Below are 22,854 nucleotides of genomic sequence, written 5' to 3'. Positions count from 1 at the left end.
CTTTTATCATCTCAGTGAAAATCCCACTTATAAATCCCTATGAACATAGTAATTCTGAGCTCCATAGCTGAATATTCTGCATCAAAATGCTTTTGTGAACATGTCAATTCTGGTATAATGTTTATGTACAGTTCTTTTCAGCCTTTCTTCCTATATCAGGCTTTACATAATCTTTTCAATTGCTTTCAACTAGTACATAATTTACAATATAAATATTAGCTTCGCAGTAATGTGCCTATCCTATTTTCTCTAACAAAAAATATGTTATCATAAATCTTAAAACCCTGTGCACAATTGATTTTTTTTTTTTAATTCTAATGCTTCAAAAAGGACTTTTCAGGGAAGAAACGGTAGAGATTTTCCATCAATTACCCTATCCCGAGATCAAATGTTGGAGAACTCTGAAGGTCAAAATTTTGCTCGCTAAGTTTTGGAACTACATCCTGATTCTGTACTGAAGATTCAGATTTGTGTTTGAGAAGCATGGTAGCTTGTGCCTCCACAGCATCAAGATCAAGATTTGCAAAGAATTGATCATCATGAAACATTTCACCATTAGCATCAAGGTTTTCTGCAGGATCCTGCTGGAATGATTCTTTTCTGGCAGCATCTGATTGCAAAGAGAATTCTTGTTCTAGGTTGATTGCAGGTATAGACCCGGTCATGCAAAAACTTAATTTTCTTTTCCTACTCTCCATCATTGTTTCCTTTTCCCTCAGGAAATTAGTGGTTATATGGGGCTTTGCTTCTGACATCCTGTCCAGGTCCATCTGAAAAGAACCTGAATCTCTCCCAGCAAACTTATTTGAAGAATCTATGTAAGGGGTCTGGAAAGAATATAATGTCTTGACTGAAGAGCTTTTGCTTTCATTCATTCTGCTCATTGACGTCCCACAATCAGGAGTAGCAGTAATATAAGAACTTGATTCCCTCTCCATTGGTGATTGGCTGAGCAAAGAACGCCTGTTGCATGAAATTAGTTAGTTTATATAACCTGCAACTTCACCGCAACTGAAGGCTCAAAAATGAATTCAAAAGATACAGATGGTTATTTGACAAGATGATGACTTCTGAAGACACGAAGAAGAGACCTAAAAGTTATGCATGGACCAAGATTCCTGTAGACTGCTCAGTAGTTAAAAAGGAAGTAAATGGATGTTTACAGAAAGTAACCGAACGTTTGAGTTTTTGTTTAACAGCAAGGAAGTCCAAATCATGAACAATGGAACAACAACGGACATCAGCATTGGCATCTTTGCTCGAACTTGATCACATTATTCTTTTATTAAATTATAATTATGTACATACAAAATAAGATTATGCACTGTGATGGTAATTTGCACAGAAATCTTTCCCCTTAATGGTTACCAAAAGGAAGCAGGCTTCCGTCAATGAGGATTCCAACATACTGTAGGTACACAAGCATACGAGAGAGAGAGAGAGAGAGAGAGAGAGAGAGACCTGTAAACTCCCATCATGTCAGCTCTACAAGTTTCTGCCTGAGTGCTTGCAGCTGTAGGGTTTGTCCTGTCATCTATGAAACTATCATCATACGAACTGTCGCTTTTGTCATCTTCCTCATCAACAGATATTTCAGCATCAGACGAAACCCTGAGCATACAAATTCAGAAAACTTGGCATGAAATAAATTGAGAAAATATAGCTTTCTTGTAAGTTTCGCGGAACAATTTGTTGCAATACATTATTTATATGACAGGATGCAAATATCATATTATCCAAAATATACAAGTTGATAATAGGAAAAACAAGTAAAAATCAATTTTGGCAGCGTGAAACTGATCATCCAAACATGACTTACTCTGCTTCCTCCTCAATGAAGATATTGCCAGTTTGCTTCCTTTTACCTGAACACAAGAGATAGTGAATTATGCATAATAGTACAAAGTTTGATTGCCAAACATACTGCATACTGTAAATCTATACCTAATACAGGCTTCCCATTAGGCACAAATAACTAATAAAACTGATCAAAAGAGAGAAAAGTTCCATGCTAGAATGGACAACTATGCATGGATTTAAGTTACCTTTACCATGCTTAATTTGGTCAGGTATGATATTGGAAAAAGATCTATCAAGGTTTGCTACAAGGGCTAATGATATTTCTTTGTTGCCTCCTGGATTCCTATTTCTCCCCATATCTCCAATTTTCCGCAATCTTTTGAGCTTTCTTACTTGTTCTACAGTTTCCGACTTGTCTCCAGAGCTAATAAGCCAATCTTTGCTACAACTATTTTCAGTGGGATTCACCAAAGGAGTATTGGTTTCCTCAGCAGCTGGATTGTTCTCTGTGAGTATAGGAGTTTGAATTTCATTATTAATAGAAGCCAGCAAAGTTCTTTGACGGCCTTTTACATTGATAGCCGTTTCATTTTTGCCAGGAATAGGAGACTTTGGAAGCAGCTCAACATCCAATTTCATGGCTGAAGCATCTGTAACAAAAAAAAAAAAAAAAAAATCATGTAACCATTCAAAAGTCCTGAATATTTTGCATAAGTTAATTAATCCTATGCAACAATTAAAGGTAAGCAAAAGTTTTCATATCAATGAACTTATATATAGATATAGATATAGAAACTGACCAATATCATTGATTGGAGATTCTGGAACAATACCACTTTGGATCATATTAGTTAGCCTAGGACTCAGCTCAGCATTATCATTGTATTCAACGTGTTGTGAGGATGGTCCATTGATTTCCAAGCGATCAAGTGCTTCATCAGCACAATCTCTTTCATTTGAAAGTCTTTTCTTCAATCCTGGAGTCTCAGGAGCTGTTTCAACTCGATCCAGTATTTTATCTTGCTGGACATTAGACTTGGGTATTGCCAAAGTGACATTTGTTTCACATTGCATCCAAGATGGTATTAGGTCTGCGCTGGACTTTCCTTCCACAGTTACTTCCTTGGAGTCTTTACACGGAGTCCTCATATGAGAATTTTTCTCCAAACAATCAAGTGGCAGTGTAGTGCTGGCATTCGTACACTTGGAATGCAATGCCTCTCTCATTGGAAGTACAGGGACAGACAAAATTATGACATTTCCAAGAGCATTTACAGACACAAAATCTGAACCAAAAAGATAGGAGTGGGCTGGAGGACTTTCTTCGTGGAAATCCATCACATTATGCAACTCAGTCTTCCTAGGTGATACGTCACAATCTGTTGCTGATAATTCATAATCTGTTACTTTTTTAAGTGACTTGGTGGCAGGAGAACCATCGCTTAGTGGATCTGCAACAGCAGTTTAAGAACTTAAAAGATGCACTAAACTGAAATACATATGCACAGAACAAAATGTGGCCTGTAGACTTTAGCATTAGTTCCGATCAAGAATTTTCTTCTCTATGAAAAAACAACCTTGAGAATTATAAGTTTTGAAAATATTAGTAAATATTTGTGTGGATTGTACAACTGCAAGATATGATAAAAGGAAATGAGAAACTAAATGAGTGGATTAGTGAAAAATAAAATAATCCCTTTTGCTTATTCCTTCAGAATTTCAATGTTAAATTTTACCATGCACTTTGAAAAAATAATGTTGCAAGTTTCTAGTTTAGAAAGAAGAATTTGAAAAACCTTATGAGCTGGAAATTTGAATATTTATACATCTATGGCAAAGGGAATAAACATAGAAATACTAGTGGGTGCACGTACTAAGAACATATTTTGAATGCTAACTAAGCATAGTTATTAAAGGCGCAAGGCGCACTAAGGTGTAAAGGAGTCGTGAAGCCTAGGCGCAAGGCGCAGATACACGCCTGAGAGAGGTGAGGCGAAGAAATATTTCAAAGAAAATTGAGAAGTAATACTTGATTTCTCTCCATAAAAAATGTAACATTGGAATAAACAAATCCAAGGACTGGAACTCATCTGACCAAATTAACACTTAACAATCATAACAAATTCATAATATTTACTCTATCTAACCAAATTAACACTTAATCTTCATAACAAGTTAAAGAAATTAACAAAAGTGTCAAAAGTTAATAATTCTCAAATAATCAAAGTCAAGTCAAGAGTTTAACAACTAAAAAAGGTTGTTCAGGGTAAGAACAACTACAAAAAAAGAAAGAATAGTGAAACAGATAAAAAAGGCGCAGAGTATTATTGTCTAAGTAAAAAGCAGGAACACTGGGGAATAAAAGAAAAGAAACCGAGAAGAATTAGAGCAATCAGAGACCAGCACAAAGAAATCCCACATCAAGTCAGGAAATAGAAACACAAGTGTGCGGATGCCAGAAATGGAATTATCAGGGGCAGGTGACTCAAGGAGTGGTGACTTCCCATGTCACATTAGAGTTTTGGAATTTTCAAGTAGAATTCTTTATTTTTAATTTCTCACTATTAATTTGGTTTATGCTATATAAAACCCATGTGCAACCTTTCCTTTTGACAAACATATTTGCATCTGTAGAAGATTGAAGTACCTTCTTTATCAATATGCTCTTTTTCAAATGCGTCAACTCCCAAGCACTTACCTGAAGAGATTTCATCCTACATCCAGTAGACAACTTGTAAGCAAATATAATATATTCTGGTTGAAAAATGCCCAGCACTCAAAATGTAAGCAAACCTCAATGAAGAAAGCTCTGCCCTTAGTAGAAAATGATAGATTTTGCAAATATTGCATTGTATCTATCAGCATATTTGTTCTATAAGAATGCATCACTTTATGCACTCTAGAGGGAAATGCCTGGAAATGAGGAAAGGCAATAAGAGATGGCCTCCAAGATTGTTCACCAGTGAGCTTGAAGTACTTGGTAATTAAAGCCGCCTCTTCACCATTTAGTTTGGTTCTAAAAACCGGTGTCTGAATGGCAGTGTCATCTTTCACTTTCTTTCCACGAGGAATGTACTGTTCAATTGATAGCTTGACAAATTGGACTTCTGGTTTAAAAATATGCGGAATCTGGAAGGAAGAAAAAAAATACATAGTCAGAAAGGTCAATGTGGTTAAGAATGAGAGAGACAAGCAGAAAACTTCTCATAGATCTCACCATCCTTGGGCTAGGATGGAAATTGAAACTATTTATCCCCCCATTATGCATGTGTTTCTTAATGGCCCTGCTGTTTGCTTGCTTCCGCATATAACCCTTCAACTCAGATCCTTCGCAAGCTAAAACTAGTGAACCCTTGTCAAGGAACTACTCGGCTAAGCTGTAAGTAAGAAAGTATGATACCATAATAGTTTTTTCAGGGAATGGAATAAGGTGATGTCATCAGCAACCTATGTCATAAAATGCATTAACCAAATGAAAAAAGGATATCAACTCGTCCATCATGCTTTCTTCCAGTTCTCCCCATGCGCTGAATCATTCTTAGTGGTGAGACATTGGCATCAAAACATATTACAAGATCAACCTCCATGATATCCAAGCCTTCTTCACCAATTGATGTGGCAACAATAACATTGTATTTGCCAGCTCGAAATTTCTGTTGGAAAATAAGTACGTAAAAGCTAGGAGCCTAGAGAACAATATAAAAATAATGTAGGTACCTCCAAAACAGCCTGTTGAACTTTTTGGGACTGGCCTTTCAATGCTTTTCCTGTAAGAAATTTAGAATCCAGTACTATGTAAGTCAGAAAAAAGAATTGCACAACAATGCCTTCAAACTTCTGGATGAGAAAGGAGGAAAATAAAAAGTAACAGTTCATCTTTGGAAGGAATAAACTCAATTGCAGACAGAAAGTAAAGAACGGAACTGCTAACCTGAGCTTTGACCAATGAATTCAGTTGCTTTAACTATATCACCAATGTTTGTTAGTGCATTCATTATATCCCTGAATATCAGCATAGTTATACAAATAAAGCTCTTTCCAGCAAGTGTAGGATAAACTTATAATGAAATGAACTTGTAAAATTCTTTTCCTACCTTACACTTCCTCTAAAATTGGAGAAAATTATCACCCTTGAGTTCTGGGGATCCTTTGTTTCTGCAACAACATGTTTAGCTATTACATTCACCAGCAGATAACAGAACTCTCAAGACAGATAAAAGAAAATGAGATGTCAAATTCTCCGATCACCAGGATTTTGGTTTATGACCACATTCCTTCAACATTTGGTATTAAAAATTTAAAAGCACTAAGATTTTCATATTGTTAGCAAGTTCCAGAAAAATAAACTAAGGAAAAGGAAGATTAAAGATTAATAGGTTTACAATTATTCTCTAGATACAATCTGGATAGTTTCTCATTCAGAAGTCCCTTCCCAGTTATAGGGCTGAGGTAATGTTTTCAGCTTTGTTGACTCTCACTTTAGGAGAATTTTTTTTTTAATTTTTTATTTTTCTGTAGTTTCAGAGATTGCTTCAGAGTGCAATTGCAATCTTGTCCTGGGCATCAGCATCTTGTTTCTCAAAATGACCTCTACAACTCCTTTTCAATGGCGATGAATAAATATTTTCAATTCCACTTCTTCCACATTTGTACATATTTTCACATTAACATCCACGTCAACTCATTCCTTGTTTTGCTACGAAACTTAACATGGTTAAACTTAAACTGAAGGTCAAAAGAATTTGTGATATTGTTCAGATCACTATTCTTTGATGTAAAAGAAAGATGACATGCCACTTACTGAAATGGTCCACCAGTACTTCCAACATTTTTGACAATTTGGGACTAGGTGCACCATGAGACAAGCTTTGCTGCATTGACAGCTTTACTTTTCTAATGTCTTCATTTCTAGTCATCAGTCTTGCAAATGGCCTGCAACAATCAAGTTTAAACAGCTTGAGATCATTTGATAAGCAGTAAATAAACGAAAATTTGACCTTCAATACCAAATACATGAAATTAAATGCTGTTCATACAAGATGGTTTAATTTTTAAACTCAAGCAGCACGCAGAGAAATTCATTTGATCAAATCAAATTCCTGTCTCAATTTGTTACAAACTAACTATGCAAAGAGATCTAAAATTAATCAGTGGAAGGTCCAGCTTTTTTTTCTTTTACAAAAACATTAAGTATCTCAATTGTTATTATAAAACATCTTTTACTAGTGGGTCCTATTTCATTGAGCTTATCTAGTTCCAAGTGAGAAAAGAATTACAGCCACCCTAAAAACCAAGCTTTGATGCTTCACTGAAAAGGCTAAATACATTTGAAAGCAAATGGATATTTAGGCCACATTAACGTGTAAGGGCTACCATTTACTAGATTTCTATGATCCTGCAATGAAAGAGTTTGATATAAAACAAATTACATCTGATCACTTAAATAAGCAGAAGTCAAAGTAATCCTGAGACCTATTGCTTAATTGGTCAAAGCATTATGTAAGTAGAGAATGCACTGGAAATACCCTTGTTTCAGCTTTTCTTCCAGCATCTCATATGCTGGCCTTATTCCATGACTTGAAAGTAGCTTACGAATGTGATAAAGAGTAATAAGACCTGCAAAATAAGCTTCAATTTCTCCATATTTGTTCTGGGGAAGTTCTGGTGGAGGTGCTCGACGAAATTTATCCCTCGAATTAAGTAAATCAGGAGGGCTGAACTGTCATATGTCAATAGGGAAAGTAAGGAAGCCAGATAGAATCTGATGGTTTGCACGAGAAAATAGCAGATATTGGATAAGAGCCGCATGAGAGAACAAATATAGGCATCCTCACTGCAACTTGGAAGCAACAAAAGTTGTCAAAAGAACAGCATCATTGGTGGTTAGATTTGGAACAGTGAAATGTTACAAATTGTCGAGTACAGGAAGTGAGTACAATTATTTCATAGAACTTCCCTGACTACAATGTATTAAGCACTTCTAATAAGACATGCCAATATTATTCAGCATGTACATTCAGACAAACATTTTATGGCATGAGAACTGATGGAATAATGAACAAAAGAGGCACATCAATCCACTAGAGCTAGGAAAGTTGGAGGAAAATTTATAATTTAGAGAACCATACAGTCTTATAATCTCTATTATGGAGAAGTCCAATTGCAGAGAGTCTAGCCACATATGGACGTATCACCTCCAATAGCTGTTTATTTACATCAACAGCATCTTTCCCCAGTGCAACCTGGAAGATATTAACTTTATTAATATACTTGGGTCAAAAGCAAATTTTGGATTTATGAACTATTATATACCTCAATCATTTCAATCTTTCTGTTATGAACATATGGGCTGACATCAGGATCATCCTCATTGCGATATTCAAGTGTTGAGATATGTAAATTATCAATAATATGCTGGATGGCCTGTTGCTTTGCTGCACAAAGAGGATTTAGCACAAGGATTTAAACCAATATGGAAAATCTTTTTGCAGAAGCAGAATCAAATTAAAATAAGTGCCACTTACATCCAGGTGTTGCAGTCAAAGCTAATATTCTTAACTGCACTGGCACTGCCATCAACTACAAATTGGAGGAATTGGAATCATTAGCATCACAACCAATTTTTGCTAATACAACTAAGAACTAGATGGTAAACATAACAACAAACCTCACGAACTGCCACACAGTAAGAATAATTTCCTAATGCACGATGAGCCTCATCAATGACCAAACACACCAGGTATCTTACCAAACATGTGCCTGCAATAAGTTGCTCCATGGGAAAAATTCAAAGAATATTTTAGGTCTACAAACTTCTTGCATAATATAATGCAGCGCAATGCTTTTGCTTTTAGTAAGGATATTAAAGCATAACTTAGAGAACTACCAGATTGAATATCCTTCTCAAGAACTTGTGGAGTAACAAAGAACACTCGTTTCGTTTTCCAAAAGCATGCCCTTTTTGTAGGACTTAGCTGACCTGTCATATCAATTGTCCATTCCTGCAATCAGTTTATAAATAATTGTGATAAAGTAAAGCTCCCAATCAGAACTAATGTGTGAGAAACCATTCTGTTTGTAAGCAAAATTAGCATCTTACTTGTGGTATTCCCACAATATTATGACAAGCTTCTATTTGTTGCATTACAAGCGGTCGAGATGGAGCAGCAAAGACTATTTTCCCTGCAATGGACAAACCAGATAAACCTATCAAACTTGAACAAACCACAAAGAAAGATACAAGAACATTGAGGCTGACATAAAACTGGACCAAAATCAATTCTTCAATCTAAACTCACAAGACAAATAAACAAGCAAATGAACTTGAACATATCCTAGAGCCATTCATACCTTATGTAGATGCATACTAGAGTACCTACAAGGAAAGAAATTAAGAACTACTCAAAAAAATAATTCAGAAATGCAGAACTAATCTAGCTCACCTGTTAATTTTGAAATTTCAAGTGGCTCAGACAATTAGACATTAACTGTTTTAGATTAACTTGTTCAGCTATCCTCATATTATTCTGTTTTCTAAGAGATTCCTTCCTTCCACTATTCTTTACTTGGTTCTAGAGAATAATTGCTAAAGATTGCTATTAGAGTTGCGTTTTAGCAATTTCATATCCTTTTCTTACTCTCACTCTCTTCAAGAGCAAAAGATGAGCTTCTGGGTTTTGTGCTATGTTAAGAGAAAAATATTGTAGTTGTATTTCTTGTATCTCATCAATTGATTACATAGGTCTATATAAAAGGAATTCCTACGCTACCTAGCTATTTAGGAATACAAATCATAAACTAATTAGGAATACGTGTACTATATTGATTTTCCTTAATATGATAAAACCATAATATATAAACAAAACGTGTTTATATGATCTACTAATGGAAAATAACAGAATACAACTTGCAATCATGAAGAAGTTGAGAGCAGGACATATATAGTTCTCCTATCTTACCATATGGAAACCATCGGAAATAGTTATACATAACAACTGCAGCAATAAGTGTCTTTCCAAGCCCTGTTGGTAATGCCACCAATGTATTTGAAAACAGTGCTGTCTTGGTCATGGCCAATTGATAATCACGCAGTGGAACGTTAACTGCAACATGGAAATACATAGAGAAGTGGAGAAGGGTGAGTCTATTGTCATGTTGTTTAAAGTGATTCCTTATGAGAAAAAAGAAAAAATTAATAAAAAAAGGCAACTCTACTATACATTATAATCACAAGTTTCAGTTCATAAGATCAAAAGTAAAGCACATACAAAAAGTTTCCTGGCACAAACTAAAGAAGCGTATTATTCACAAAATAATGAAAATGTGCAAACATAAATAGCATAAAATATTAAGGTTTTAAGATTTGTTTTTCTATCCTTTCTAGCAATGTAAACATCCATCCCATACCAACTAAACCACCAAGCAATCACATCAAGGAGAAAATTAGAGAGAAAGTGATGGTCAAAACTTACATTTAATTTTCTTAAATTTAAAATAATTGTTTACGAATAAATAAAAGTCACAGGTGATTTCTAATTCCTCAATTCATCCATTACTTGTCCAGACACTAACAATCACAGTATTTCAGTAAGCAAGGAACCCTTTTAGCAAAGCTAGACAATTATTCACCAATAAACACACAAAAAGAATAAAAATTTGAATTTTAGAATTTATTTTCTGAATGCCATCTCTACAGAATTCAAACCCAACAAAAAATATAGAGAGAGAATCAATTCTTCATTCACAATTCCACTCAAGAAGCAATAAAGAAATTGTAAATATGACCTGGGTATATCCAAGTTTTAGCTGCCTCAGGATCAATTTCAACGTAGCTCGCCCTTTCATCATCATTACCCTCAACCCCAACTTGCTGATTTAAATCATCAACCATTGAATTCCCAGGTCGGGGCCCAGGACCCAAACCTTTCCCAATAAACATATCAAGAGTAGATTGCTTACAAGCCCCAGACTTTTTCACAATCTTATTAGTAAAACATAAATTAGAATTTTTATAAATGCCATTCAAAGGGCGAGAATGAGAAGAAGAAGAAGAAGCAAAATTGTTAGGCAGTGAAGTTGAAGGGTTGTTGGCGCTTTGACATGCGACATCAATTTCTCTCACAGCTGCTTCCCAGTCGAATTCCTATACACAGAAACACACAGAGGAATAGTTAGTTAGAGAAAAAGTGAATTTTAATGTAAAGTTAAATACAAATATTGAAGAGTGGAGTTGAAAATACGTCGTCGTCGTTGTCGGGGACATGAAGAGGACTTGTAGAGGTCATCTCGAGCAATGAGAGATGGATTTCGAAAATAATCTTTGTTTTTGTCTGGATTTGATTTGGGGATGGAATGGAAAAAGAAGAGAAGGCGAAGAAACCCTCGAAAGATAAGTGAGAAAGAGGAGGGAGAGAAGGGAGATGTTGGAGAGAAGTGAGATTGGCGGTAAAATTGAAATTAACAAGTCCAGGGCTTTTGGCCCGAATTAGGCTCAGACCAAGCTTTTTTTTTTTTTTTTTTTTTTCAGAAAATTACGGTGTAATTGCAATAGTTTGAGAAGTACAATTAGTCCGTTTCTTTTTTTTTTTTAATATATCAATTTATCTCTATATTTTGCTTCTGTTATATTATTAGGTCCTTCTGTCCAATTTTTAGATCATTTCCGTTAAGTCAATGAGAAAACACAAAGATTAAAAGAGAAATACTAAAATATTATACTAAGAAAATTACAGTATGATCCTTATGGTTAGAAAAATATAATTAGCCTTTCCCTGTGCTTATAATAAAAACAGAATTTTTATCATTTCATAAAGTATTTAATGGAAAATTGCAAAAATTGGACGGAAGTAAATTGTAAGAATATCTTAATCTGTTTTCTAAAATATGGAGACAAACTAATTATAGTTTGCAAACTAGAAGGATCGTACCGTAATTTTATTTTTTTTTGGGAGGGTCGGGGTTGGGGTAATGATAAATTTCTAATTTTTACTATTTAGGTGCATGACTTAAAAATTTTGCAACTAAGTGAATAAATTAAAAAAAAATGCAATTAAATGGTTTATGTAGATATAAAATACATGAAATCTGATTGGATCAAAGTGTAGTGCACTTTTGTGCTACTAGTGAAAAAGACTTGGATGAACTAAGGATTTCATGTGTAGCTAGAGGGTTTACATAAGAAGTGAATAGATGATAATAGGAGTAGACATACAAAATTTTTCATATGGTGACTCCATATAAGGCACGTAAGTTGTGATGGGCATTAGGGAGGTAGAGAAATTTTTTTATAGTTTGCATGTCTTTAGCATATAGCTCGATTTTTTTGTTTGAGGGGTCAGTCATAATGTCGTTGGATCTTTTAAGAAAAAACAGATAGGTGAGGTGTACATTGAGCGTAAAATAATTAAGGACAAGAATGTAACTACATATATAGTTGGTTCATCCAGTGAGGGCATTTTGGAGAATGTACTTTACCTAGTCCTCATCTCCAAAAACAAAAGCATAATTTGAAAAATAAAGATCACATTAAGAATAGAAACATAAATGAAAGCTCGTATTATAAAGCAAAAAGTACATTTCTAAAAAACACTGCCAAGAATTAAACTAATTAACTAAATCTAGTGTCAGAAAGCATCAAATCCAACCCATATCGACAAAGTACAATCCCAACATTAAATTCACCAATGGTTATCCAAACAAACACAACCCATTTCTTCAAACTATCCATCATAATTTCACAATAATAACTTACTTACCATAAAGAATAACTTCGATTTCTTCAAAAACCAAGTCTTCTTTTGAAAAACAAATCATCAAAAGGTTACGTGATATAATTTGGTACAAGTGACTTGAGGGTTCTTCTCAATGTTCCTTGATAGAATTGAGTGCAACCTCAACATTGTCACCACTGGTGATCTTGATGTTGTCGTCAATGCTTGATCTACTTCAATTGTTTGTAGTTTTATTTTTTAGCATGTAAGAAGAATGTCTTATGAATGGGCCTTCAAGTTATGGAGCTAGTGCTAAGTAAATTCACTAGTAAACTTTTACATCTCCAACGAGATCAGCTGGACCAAGCCATTTCAATGATGCTAGCTTTAGCATCAGCGTCTCCATCTATTTGGTTTTGCATTTCAATTACATGACTTCAAGAGATATTTTTGGTTTTGCATTATTATAGCAGCAAAAAGTCAAAAAGGAGAGAGAAGTATTGTTGTAAAACAATGAAGTATTTCAAAAGGATTATTATCCCATATTGGATGTGTAGTTTATAAACTTTCTTTATTGGGCTAACAACAAAATAGAGGGATAGGCTTGAGCAAACAAGCATCACGACATAAGCCTGAGTTAAGTGAAAATTGATGGATTTTCCACTTGCATGCAAGATGTGAGAGCCCAACCCATGCAGATAGTTTGCATCTGAGTTTGATTTAATTTTTTTCAAAATTAAATTAAATTTTTTCAAAATTAAATTAAATTTAAATCTTATATCCACTTGTCTAATTTTTATTTATTCCTCCAGATTTTCAGCTCTACTATTTTTGCAATTAGCCATTTGGTATGTGGCCATAAATACCTCCTTTACACAGCATTTGTAAAGACACAAAAATTACAATTCTCTCTTTCTCTGCTAGGTTTTTTTCTTTTTATTTTCTACTGCTCCTGTCTCCTATTTAATTATAAGAGCTTGTTGAATCATGGGAGATACACTCCTATGTTGGTGAATTATCCTAAAGGATAATGTTAAACACGCCTCAAGCTATAGTTTTTATGTCTATTTTAAATTAATTATTTTCTCAATAATCTTTAGGATAATTATGGATGCTACAACTATTGTGCTAGTTCCGTTACTGTTACTGTCGATGATATGCTGCTAGAATTGCTAATGGTGTTACTAGTTTTACTGTTTCCCTTCCAGCTCTACCTACTATCTCATTTTCAAAGCCATTGCCTGACATCTCAAAAATTGAAGTCTTCAATGGAGATAATTTCTGAAGGTGGCAGGAGCAAGTCTTTTTTGTACTGGACATGTATAGAGTGGCATTTGTAATCACAGACCCCAAACCATTTAACATCTCCTTTAAGTAATTCAAATTATGGATTCATGCTAATAAGGTTTGGTAGGCACATTGTCATTAGTACTCTGTCTAATGAATTGCTTGATGTCTATTATGCTTATAAGGATGTGAAGGAAATATGGGAATCAATAATCAAAAAGTACAATGCTAAAGATGTTGGAAAGCAGAAATTCATGATTGGCAAGTATTACAAGTGGGAGATGGTTGGAGACAAAGAAACCAAAGTTCAAATCGATGAATACCACAAACTTTTGAAAGACCTCAAATTTGAAAATATCAACTAACAAGAAGAGTTTATGGCTAGTTTTCTCATTGAAAAACTTCCCCAGTCTTGGAGTGACTATAAGAACCAACTTAAGCACAAGCACAAATAAGTTTCACTTGCCGACCTCATCACACATATTATAATTGAAGACACCAATAGGAAGGAGTTCAATTCTACCAAAGGTAAGGAGATTTCCACCATTCCCAATTTAGTATAAGATAAATAAAAGATATGACAATAAACCTGACTTCAAGTCAAAATGTAACGATGCATGAAAATATTAAACATTAAAGAAAAGCTAATCAAGTGAACATTGGGAAAATAAAGTTAGTTTTTTTTATTTTATAAACCAATTAGTAGTCCACTTTGTAAAATTTATTTTACTTCCCAATAGGAAGGCATTCAAATCTATCAACGGTAAGGAGATTTCCCTCACTCCTAATTTAGTGTAAGACAAATAAAAGATATGATAATAAACCTGACTTCAAGCCAAAATGTAATGATGCATGAAAATATTAAACATTAAAGAAAGGCTAATCAAGTGAACATTAGGAAAATAAAGTTAGATTTTTTTATTTTATAAACGAATTAGTAGTCCAATTTGTAAAATTTATTTTACTTCCCAGCATAGTCGCCAATTGTAAGACCCTGACCCAAGTGTCAAGTCCAATCTGCTAAACGAGATCGAAACGCTCATTTGGTTTAGATTCACGGAAGGATTTTCTATAGTCGCCACTTAAGTTTTATTTTCAAGGTAAAACTTAAGAAAAAACTTGGTTTGACTCCATTTAAGAAAAGTGCACTAATCAAGAAATCAAGGAGGATTCTTAGACTAGGTTTTTAGTTAAATGTTCAATTGATTGGCCTTGGGGAAATGTTTAATTTCAAAAAGAAAGGTAGAATTAAGATGACATATATTGGAAAGTAATAAAGAAAAGTGATAAACAAAAGCAATAAAGAAATAAAAAGCAATACATAAAACTAATTACAAGATAAAGGAGCATTGCCTCTAGGCCCTTGATGGAGATTCTAGGGTAATCACACATCTCCCGATCTACAAGAAAAAGAGAAAGAAAAAGAAAGAGATTTTTTGGAGATTTGATACGCAACTTGGTTTTAGAGACTCGAGCCTACCTGTTTATCCCTTAGGATGGGAAATAGGACCAAGTAGTTTTACCCGTTGTAAAATGGGGGTTAGTTGAATTGTCATTTTTATGAAAAGTATCTTGGTGTTGATTGTCGAATGTAAAAAAGAAAGCTCTTTAGAGGAGAACAATATTTAAAAGTATAATGACATAGAGGACTTACTTGGGCCTGTTGGTGAGACCTACAAATTTGACCGGATGGTGAACCGAAGGGCAGCTCGGCTTCTTCTTCTTCTTTGGAGGATTAGAGATGTTATGACCTTCTCGGTTCAAAGCTTTAACTTGACTTAGATTTCAAGAGTGAAAAATCTGAACCAAGTGGGGTTTTAGGAGGCCATGGAGGACATAAACCCATAGCTGCTTTTTAGAGAAGGCTTGGTGAGCCAATGAGGCTTCAAGCCAAAGGTGTGAAGACCTAGATCTAAAGGCCTAACCTTCAATTTCACCCTGAACTTTTGAGTAGTTATAATTTCATCCAAAAACGACCTTTTTACCCTAAGCACCCTGAACTTTTCAAACTAGTTGCAATTACTCCCTAATTTAAAAGTGAATTACAACATCCTGAACTTGTTTATTTGTTGCAATTGCACCTTAAAAGTAAACTAAGGTTGAAATTTTGATTAAAAATAATTAAAAATAATGTTTGAGGCTTCTTTGACCCCCAAATTTGGCCTGTAATTTACAATTGGAAAGCTCTTGATATTAAGTTTGTGGGAAACTTGAGCCAAGTAAAGAGTTATGATCAAATCAATGCAAATTATCACACCTCGACTCTAATCACTAGAGGAATTGTCCGCTTTGGTGTAGTCAACGGACGCCCTACCCCGTCGTGTAGTCCCCGCACGCCTTACACCTCACGGTTTTGTCCCGCAGGTGAAATGGGAAACTTCCCAGGAGGTCACCTATCCTGAGATTTCTGTTAAGCGAGCACGCTTAACCCTGGAGTTCTTCCAACTCTCCAGCCATTCCACCAAAAGGCGCCTCTAATGATTAGTTTCCCCCTTTTCGATATATGACTCGATTCATTTCTGTGTCCCGCATTCCACTACCCTGGCTAGCCTGCCATCCTCGGATCGCTTTGCCGGGTCGGGATGTCACACAAATAACTGGTGTTTTTCACACTGATGTTGGTTTACTTGGTTCAGGTCTGGTTTGAAGGATTTTCAAAGCCTAAATTGAAATTTTGGGGTGTAGATTTTAGGTGTTTAAAGTACCATAAACTATGGCATTCTATATAATGGACTTTCCATAGTATTAGAAGGATACAATGATGCTAACTAGATCTTAGATGCAGATGAGATCAAATCCACTGGTGGTTATAACTTCATCAGTGGTGGTGGTGGATTTCTTGGAAATCTACCAAACAAACAATTATTATTAAATCCACCATGGAGTCAGAGTTTATTATTGCTCTAGAGTTGGCTGGTAAGGAGGTTGTGAAAAACTTATTAGCAAATATTCCATTAGGAATAAAACCAACTCCTCTTTTGTCTATGCATTATGATTGTCAAGTGGCAATCACTATTGCAAAGAATAAGACCTTTAATTGCAAGAATAAACATATTCATTTAAGACATGATTGGTCAAATAGGTGCAAAGAGATGGAATTATATCAACTGACCGATCCTCTAACAAAACCACAAGGAAGGAAATTAATAAATGAAACATCACGGGACAACAATCAATTTAAGAAACCAATAATTATGGTAACCAAACCTATGTGATTGGTGATCCCATAAATTAGGTTCATATGGGTAATAACAAGTCATTAATTGATTTGTTAAGCACTATTAGATTATTTCCCTCCTATGTTGTAGATAGTGCAAAATTACAATGAGAGTGAGGGTGTACAACTCTTAATCATATTTCATGTCCTTTATTATCATTGTATTATATGCAGTGTACACTTGATGGAATGACCTATACAAGTATAGAGTGGGGCCGCTCCTATGAGATTGATGGTAAAATCTCTAAAGCACTCATGAATAACCAAGCATGCGCACCACCTATTATCGCACAACTGCATTGAACAACAAAATTATGGGAGGTATAATGTGATTGATAAGAATCTTTGACCTAGAAAATGAGTGCTTGATTAATAGAAAACTAAGATTTCACCAAATATTCTGTAAGTCATGTCTCATATTTTTAGTTATGGTTCATAGTATAAAATACAACAAAATATATGCATCATAATCAAACTTGAGGAAGAGAACTAAGCAATTACCTTTGAATAATCCTTTTGGAATATGTGGGAGATTATTGTAAAATAATGAAGTATTTCAAAAGGATTATTGTCCCACATTGGATGTGTTAAATCTTTGCATCGGTCTATAATTAAACTCTCTTTATTGGTCTAGCAAAGAGCAAAATAGAGGGATAGACTTGTACGCATGAGCATTAGGCCACAAGCTTGAGTTAAGTGAAAATTAATGGATTATTTAAAAGTCCATACAAATTTGATAATATTTAAAAACTACTGATTTGGAAGGATTCTATAAAATTAATGATTTCATCAGATTTTTTTAAAGTGCTAGGCATAAATAAAAGAGTCATTCACACATTTATCCTCTAATCCAATGATTTAAAATCCCACCACATCGACTCTCATCTTGAAAATTCCCAAGTCCAAACAAGCCCTAGCAATGCTGTCTTTCAATCAAGTTGAGTTTTGTATCTCATCTACACAACTGGTACGTAAAATGTTATTCACTATACCACTTTTTAATCGACTGCTGTTAGCATTATAATTGGAAATAGTATATATGAATTCGTTTAATTCGTTAATTATATTTTAAACTGTAAGCTTGCGACTTAAGCTAGCTATCTGTTTTTGCCGTTGTGAATTAATAATTAGGACTGCTCCACATAGCAGCTGTATTAAAATGAAAGCAACAGAGGCAAAAACTTAAAGTCGAAAAATTTAGTTTTATTCTTTATTTCTTTATGAGATAAAGAGAAACTCAATACAATTGTTGAGGATGATAAATTTCTATTCAAAAAAATTTTTGAAAGATTCAAATTGTACTTTGTTTATTCAGTTTGGTTGTATTCAAGGGATAATTGAATTTTGTTATATAAACTTTGTAAAATTTTCTATTTTGATGTATGAACGGAAAAAGTTAACAATTTAGTGAATAGACTCTTAATTTTTTAACAATTAAGTGTATTTTACACATGTTAGCAGTTGAAATTCCCTATGGGACAGTTGGGTCCCACTTGTTCATATGTATTTTGCTTATTAGGCACCACATAGAATTCCATATGGATTATATGTACTAAGCGTGAAATTATTGGAGATAAGAGTTAACAGATATTGATAAAGTTTGTTTAGGTTGTTATGGATAGATAATTTCTGTTGTAACTTATTTTGTAACCATATACTATTTAGTATAGGACTCTTCTTGTATTTAAAGAGCATACTAATGACAATACGATCATCTCTTCTTTTCTATAGTCTTCTGTATATGGTATCAGAGCACAAAGCTTAAAAGGCTTTTTCCGATCCAATCTCTAATTTTCTTTCAAATCTCTTTCCTCTTTACTTTGATATGGCTTCAAGTAGCGGCACCATTGTTCATTCTTCTGGGCATTCTCTTGTAACAATTAATGGTGCACAGCTGCCTCTAAAACTCACAGCTACGAATTATCCAACTTGGAGGGGTCAAATTGTACCACTGTTGAAAGGACATAGCTTGATGAAATATGTCCTAGATACGGTACCTGTACATGTACCTTCTGCTACTGTTGCTGATAAGGGAGGTGTACAGATTTCAAATCCAGCTTATGAATTTTGGGAGTGTCAAGATCAATTGATTCTTGCTGCTATTCGAGCCTCCCTTTCGATCCATCGTTAAAGAGAAATAGAAAAAAACATAGCTGGTATTTAATATTAATCACACAGTATATTCAATAAGTTCAATAAATTTAATGATAAACCAACAAGCAAAGATATAGAGAGAAAGAGAGATCAACACCAAAATAAAAAAAATAATGAAAAAAAAAATACTTATATTAAATATTCTTCCTAAAAATCTTAAAGGTTTACAAATGGAGATTCACAAATAAACTAAAATTATAAAGTAGTTCATATTCTTTATATTAAGATTAGCAATAAAATAAAGAATTAAGGTTAGTGCCATGACAATTAAAGATGCAAAGAAATTAACCTTTTATTAACATATGAACTGAAAAACTAGTGAAGTATATAGAAGTCATAATCTTGTTCAACCTCTCTCTCAGTCCTCCATCTATGAAATTAACAAAATAAAATTTACAGTGAAAACACTCAAATGAACACAATACAATACAATATGAGATTTCAATTCCCAAATCAATTTTAAAAGACAACTTGTAATTTTGCTAGAATCCGGCTTCAAAGCCATTGTCAACCGCCATCCATGGTGGTTTCCTCAAACTTCAATCATTCTCAAAGTCAATATAGAGAAATTGTAGCTATCGAAGAGTGTGATAATTTCTACCTTACCTAATCTGTTGGAACTTAGTGAAGGTCGTCAAAGAGGGAGAGAATATCAAACTACAGTTTAGAAAATCGTTTGATTCTCTAAGATGAGTAATCAATTATTCAAGACAAGACTAAATATCGACTCAGTAATAAGATTTGAGTCAATCCTCAAGTGCAGGTCATAGAGTTGAAGATCATGGTCGAAAAAGACAAGGTGATTCGATGCAAAAGAAATAAAGAGCTAGGTTTAGGTGAGAGGGAGAGGAGATGAATATAAGAGGGATACTTAGCTCTTTGAACATCCTCTGGTTTTTTAATCTATGTGGCAATCCACATGGAATCATGTTTGGTGCTTAATAAGCAAAAACCATAACAACAAGTGAAACTCAACCGTCCCACACATGGATTTCCAGCTGTCCACATGTGCAAAATGTGCAAAATATACTCGATTGTTAAAAAAAATTAACAGTTTATTCATCAAATTATTAACTTTTTCCATTCATATACCAAAATAGAAAATTTCGCAAAGTTCATACACCCAAATTGCATTATACTTTTTATTCAATGTTGCTGGATAAGGCTACATTTATTTGACTACTAATTACTTGTACTAAAACTAATATAAAAAAAAGTAAATTGTCACTTGAAAAATGGACTCCACCGTTGCTAAATTATTTATTCTAGTTCTTTCTCTCTAGATATATATATATATCATGAGTGAGAGAAGATATATATATGAGTGGGTGGTGAAATTGGAAAAGATGAAAATCTTTACTCTTTGAAACAAAATCAAGCAAAGGACTTGTGAGGTTTGAGTGTTTGTAGCTTCAATTTTTGGGGGCATGTGCAGGATATTTGTGTATAGAACAACCATATCCTAAAATATCGAATAAAATCTAATTGGAAATAGTATTATATAGTCTATAAGCAATAAATATTAGTCGTTGAATTCCATAGTACTTTAATGGGCAAATCAGTACTTTAAGGGTATTTCATATATATATTAATTATATATATTATTTACAATGTGAGATGCACAAGGAAAAGGTAAAAGAGCATATAACACATGGACTTTCCAAAAAAGTAAAACCTTAATGAAGCACTTGAGTGTAATAAAACCTATACTCAGTATCGGAGTCGTTTGAATTTTTTTAATTAAGTTGGATTTTAGTTTATTTTTATTTTGGTTTAATTTTTCTTATGTACTGAATTTTTAATTGTTCTTATTTTGGTTTAATTGTTCTTATGCATTGAATTTTATTCATTTTAGTTTATTTCTGTTTTTTAATAGTTTAAAATATTGTTTAGAATTTTCAACAATTTATTATATATATATAACACAGGAAATGGAACGACAAGAAATAAATAGAAAAGATACACAAGAAAATGAAGAGTTCTATGAAACCGTTATATAAGTATTGCTTGGAATTCAAGCAATCTTCTTTCATCGCCATCTCCAAGTACTTTATTCTCTTCTTCCCTTCTTCTTCGTTCTTTTTTTTTTTTTTGTTGTTTTGTTTTTCTTTTGTTTAATACTTGCAGAAGATTTCCTTTCCTCTTCTTTATTTCTTTTTTTTATTGTTTTCTTTTGTTTAATACTTGCAGAAATATTTATTGCAATTTCTTTATTTTTTTCTGTTTTGTTTTTTTTTTTTTTTTGTTTAATAGTTACAGAAATATGGATTTTTTTCTTTTACTTCATTATTGTCCTTTTATTATTTTTTTGTTTTTTTTTAATTCTTGCATAAAAATTAGGTACTTTAATTTAAAGTAGCTCCTGTTTTTGTTGATTTATGTGATTATTCATGTTTTTGTTACTTTTGTTTTTAATTGGGAATATAATTAATGTTGTTGTGTATCTATCTTTGATTGTCCTTTTATTTTTTTATAGGTTTATTATTTATAATTGTGAGTATGGAACAAAGAATGTCATCTATGATCGGGTCTAGGAGAGGGAGAAACAGTACTAGTAGGAGGAATGCATCAAGAAACGACTATTTCTAATCTTTTAGTTTATCTTTACTTAGTATTTTTCTTCACTTTTGAATTATTATGTTATTTTTTTATTGCGTGTGTTGTAAACTTGGATTTGTATGATGACAATATTGTCTCTTTTCTATTATTATTTTTATTTTTGACTTGATATAAATTTACATGGGAGCTATATTACTTTATTTTATGTGGTTGGTAAAATCTTATGATTTTACATTCCAATTTGGTGCAACGTCCAGCGATTCCAAGTAAAAATGCAAGTTTGACAACCTTGTTTGTATATGATAAAAAAGTTTGATTACTGCGAAGTTTTGTAACATCTAACAAGTTAATGTACAATGAATTTATTTACCTAATTATAAGTAGAGTAGAACAAGTCTCTTTGCTCACCAGCTTCATACTTTGCATCTTTAGCAAAAAAGTAACTAGGGAGGAAAGATATTCCTCAACCTTTGGTTTAGAAATTATATTTAACTGAGCAAAAATTTTCATTTTTCACTATGCAGATTGCTAGTATTTAACAATATAGAAAATGGGAGTAAATTCAGCCATATGATTGTCATAAGGGCATTCAAAATTTATTAATTTTTTATTAAATAATGGCCCTTGACAAATTCGCTTAGGACTCCCTTGAATTGGGGAACTAGGCTACAAAATATCTATTGGAGTTTGGGCTGCATTGGTACATTTAGAAGACACTAATTTAAGAGGTTTTCCCAAAATGCTACCTGATTTTGGATATTCATGCTTGTATGCCTTAAATGTTCATCCCTTGAAGTTTCATTTTTTTTTTCTTGAAATTAAATATAAAATTTTAAAGGAAATTAAAATTGCTACACTTAACAGTTGAGAGAACAATAACAAAATTTACTATCATATATAAAGAATCTGCGAGAATGTTATTTTTAGAGGAAAGCTAGATAGCCATTGCTTGTCATCATTACAAGAAAATCACCGAGTAGCAATGGAAATTTAGAGACCGACGAGTCTGTTTATTAGAAATGGATTAGGGCTCAACATGTCTGAATGCTTTGAGGAACGGACTGGAAACATATTTGAAAAGAATATTTTAGAATCAACATGTTATGTAAGGCGCATTTCAGAAATCAA

General features: G+C 33.5%; 1 protein-coding gene across 4 annotated transcripts; it reads right to left on the bottom strand.

Annotated features, from left to right (window-relative positions):
• Nucleotides 1-42: 42 nt before the first annotated feature.
• FANCM (DEAD/DEAH box RNA helicase family protein) lies at nt 43-11,238 on the bottom strand. Of its 4 annotated transcripts, none has more exons than XM_012220404.4 (23): nt 11,040-11,238; nt 10,585-10,942; nt 9,759-9,902; nt 8,900-8,982; nt 8,687-8,801; nt 8,468-8,559; nt 8,325-8,379; nt 8,113-8,234; nt 7,929-8,042; nt 7,326-7,519; nt 6,602-6,732; nt 5,895-5,955; nt 5,732-5,802; nt 5,518-5,567; nt 5,288-5,453; nt 5,018-5,145; nt 4,594-4,929; nt 4,448-4,514; nt 2,601-3,251; nt 2,046-2,450; nt 1,820-1,865; nt 1,462-1,611; nt 43-963 (listed from the first exon to the last, which is right to left on the bottom strand). In XM_012220404.4, exons 1-23 carry the CDS (start codon nt 11,082-11,084, stop codon nt 369-371), a joined length of 4,179 nt encoding a protein of 1,392 aa, XP_012075794.1. In that variant the 5' UTR covers nt 11,085-11,238; the 3' UTR covers nt 43-368. The 4 variants fall into 4 exon arrangements, with proteins under 4 accessions (XP_012075794.1, XP_020536105.1, XP_020536106.1 ...); XM_020680446.3 differs by having other exon boundaries at nt 2,052-2,450; XM_020680447.3 differs by having other exon boundaries at nt 2,634-3,251.
• Nucleotides 11,239-22,854: the final 11,616 nt, after the last annotated feature.

This window comes from Jatropha curcas, chromosome 9 (assembly GCF_041381405.1).
Source record: "Jatropha curcas cultivar XTBG-Jc1 chromosome 9, XTBG_Jcur_1.0, whole genome shotgun sequence".
Classification (NCBI taxonomy): domain Eukaryota; kingdom Viridiplantae; phylum Streptophyta; class Magnoliopsida; order Malpighiales; family Euphorbiaceae; genus Jatropha; species Jatropha curcas.
The sequence above is the reverse complement of the archived record's forward strand: the minus strand, read 5'-3'. Positions and strand labels throughout refer to the sequence as shown.

What these genes read in the sequence shown, in the direction of transcription:
- FANCM (XM_012220404.4), bottom strand. Translation starts at nt 11,084, where the DNA reads ATGACCTCTACAAGTCCTCTTCATGTCCCCGACAACGACGACGAC. An exon ending in TTTGACTGCAACACCTGGAT is followed by an intron (nt 8,235 to 8,324) that starts GTAAGTGGCACT and finishes CTCTTTGTGCAG; the next exon opens with CAAAGCAACAGGCCATCCAG. An exon ending in ATAATAGAGATTATAAGACT is followed by an intron (nt 7,520 to 7,928) that starts GTATGGTTCTCT and finishes GACATATGACAG; the next exon opens with TTCAGCCCTCCTGATTTACT.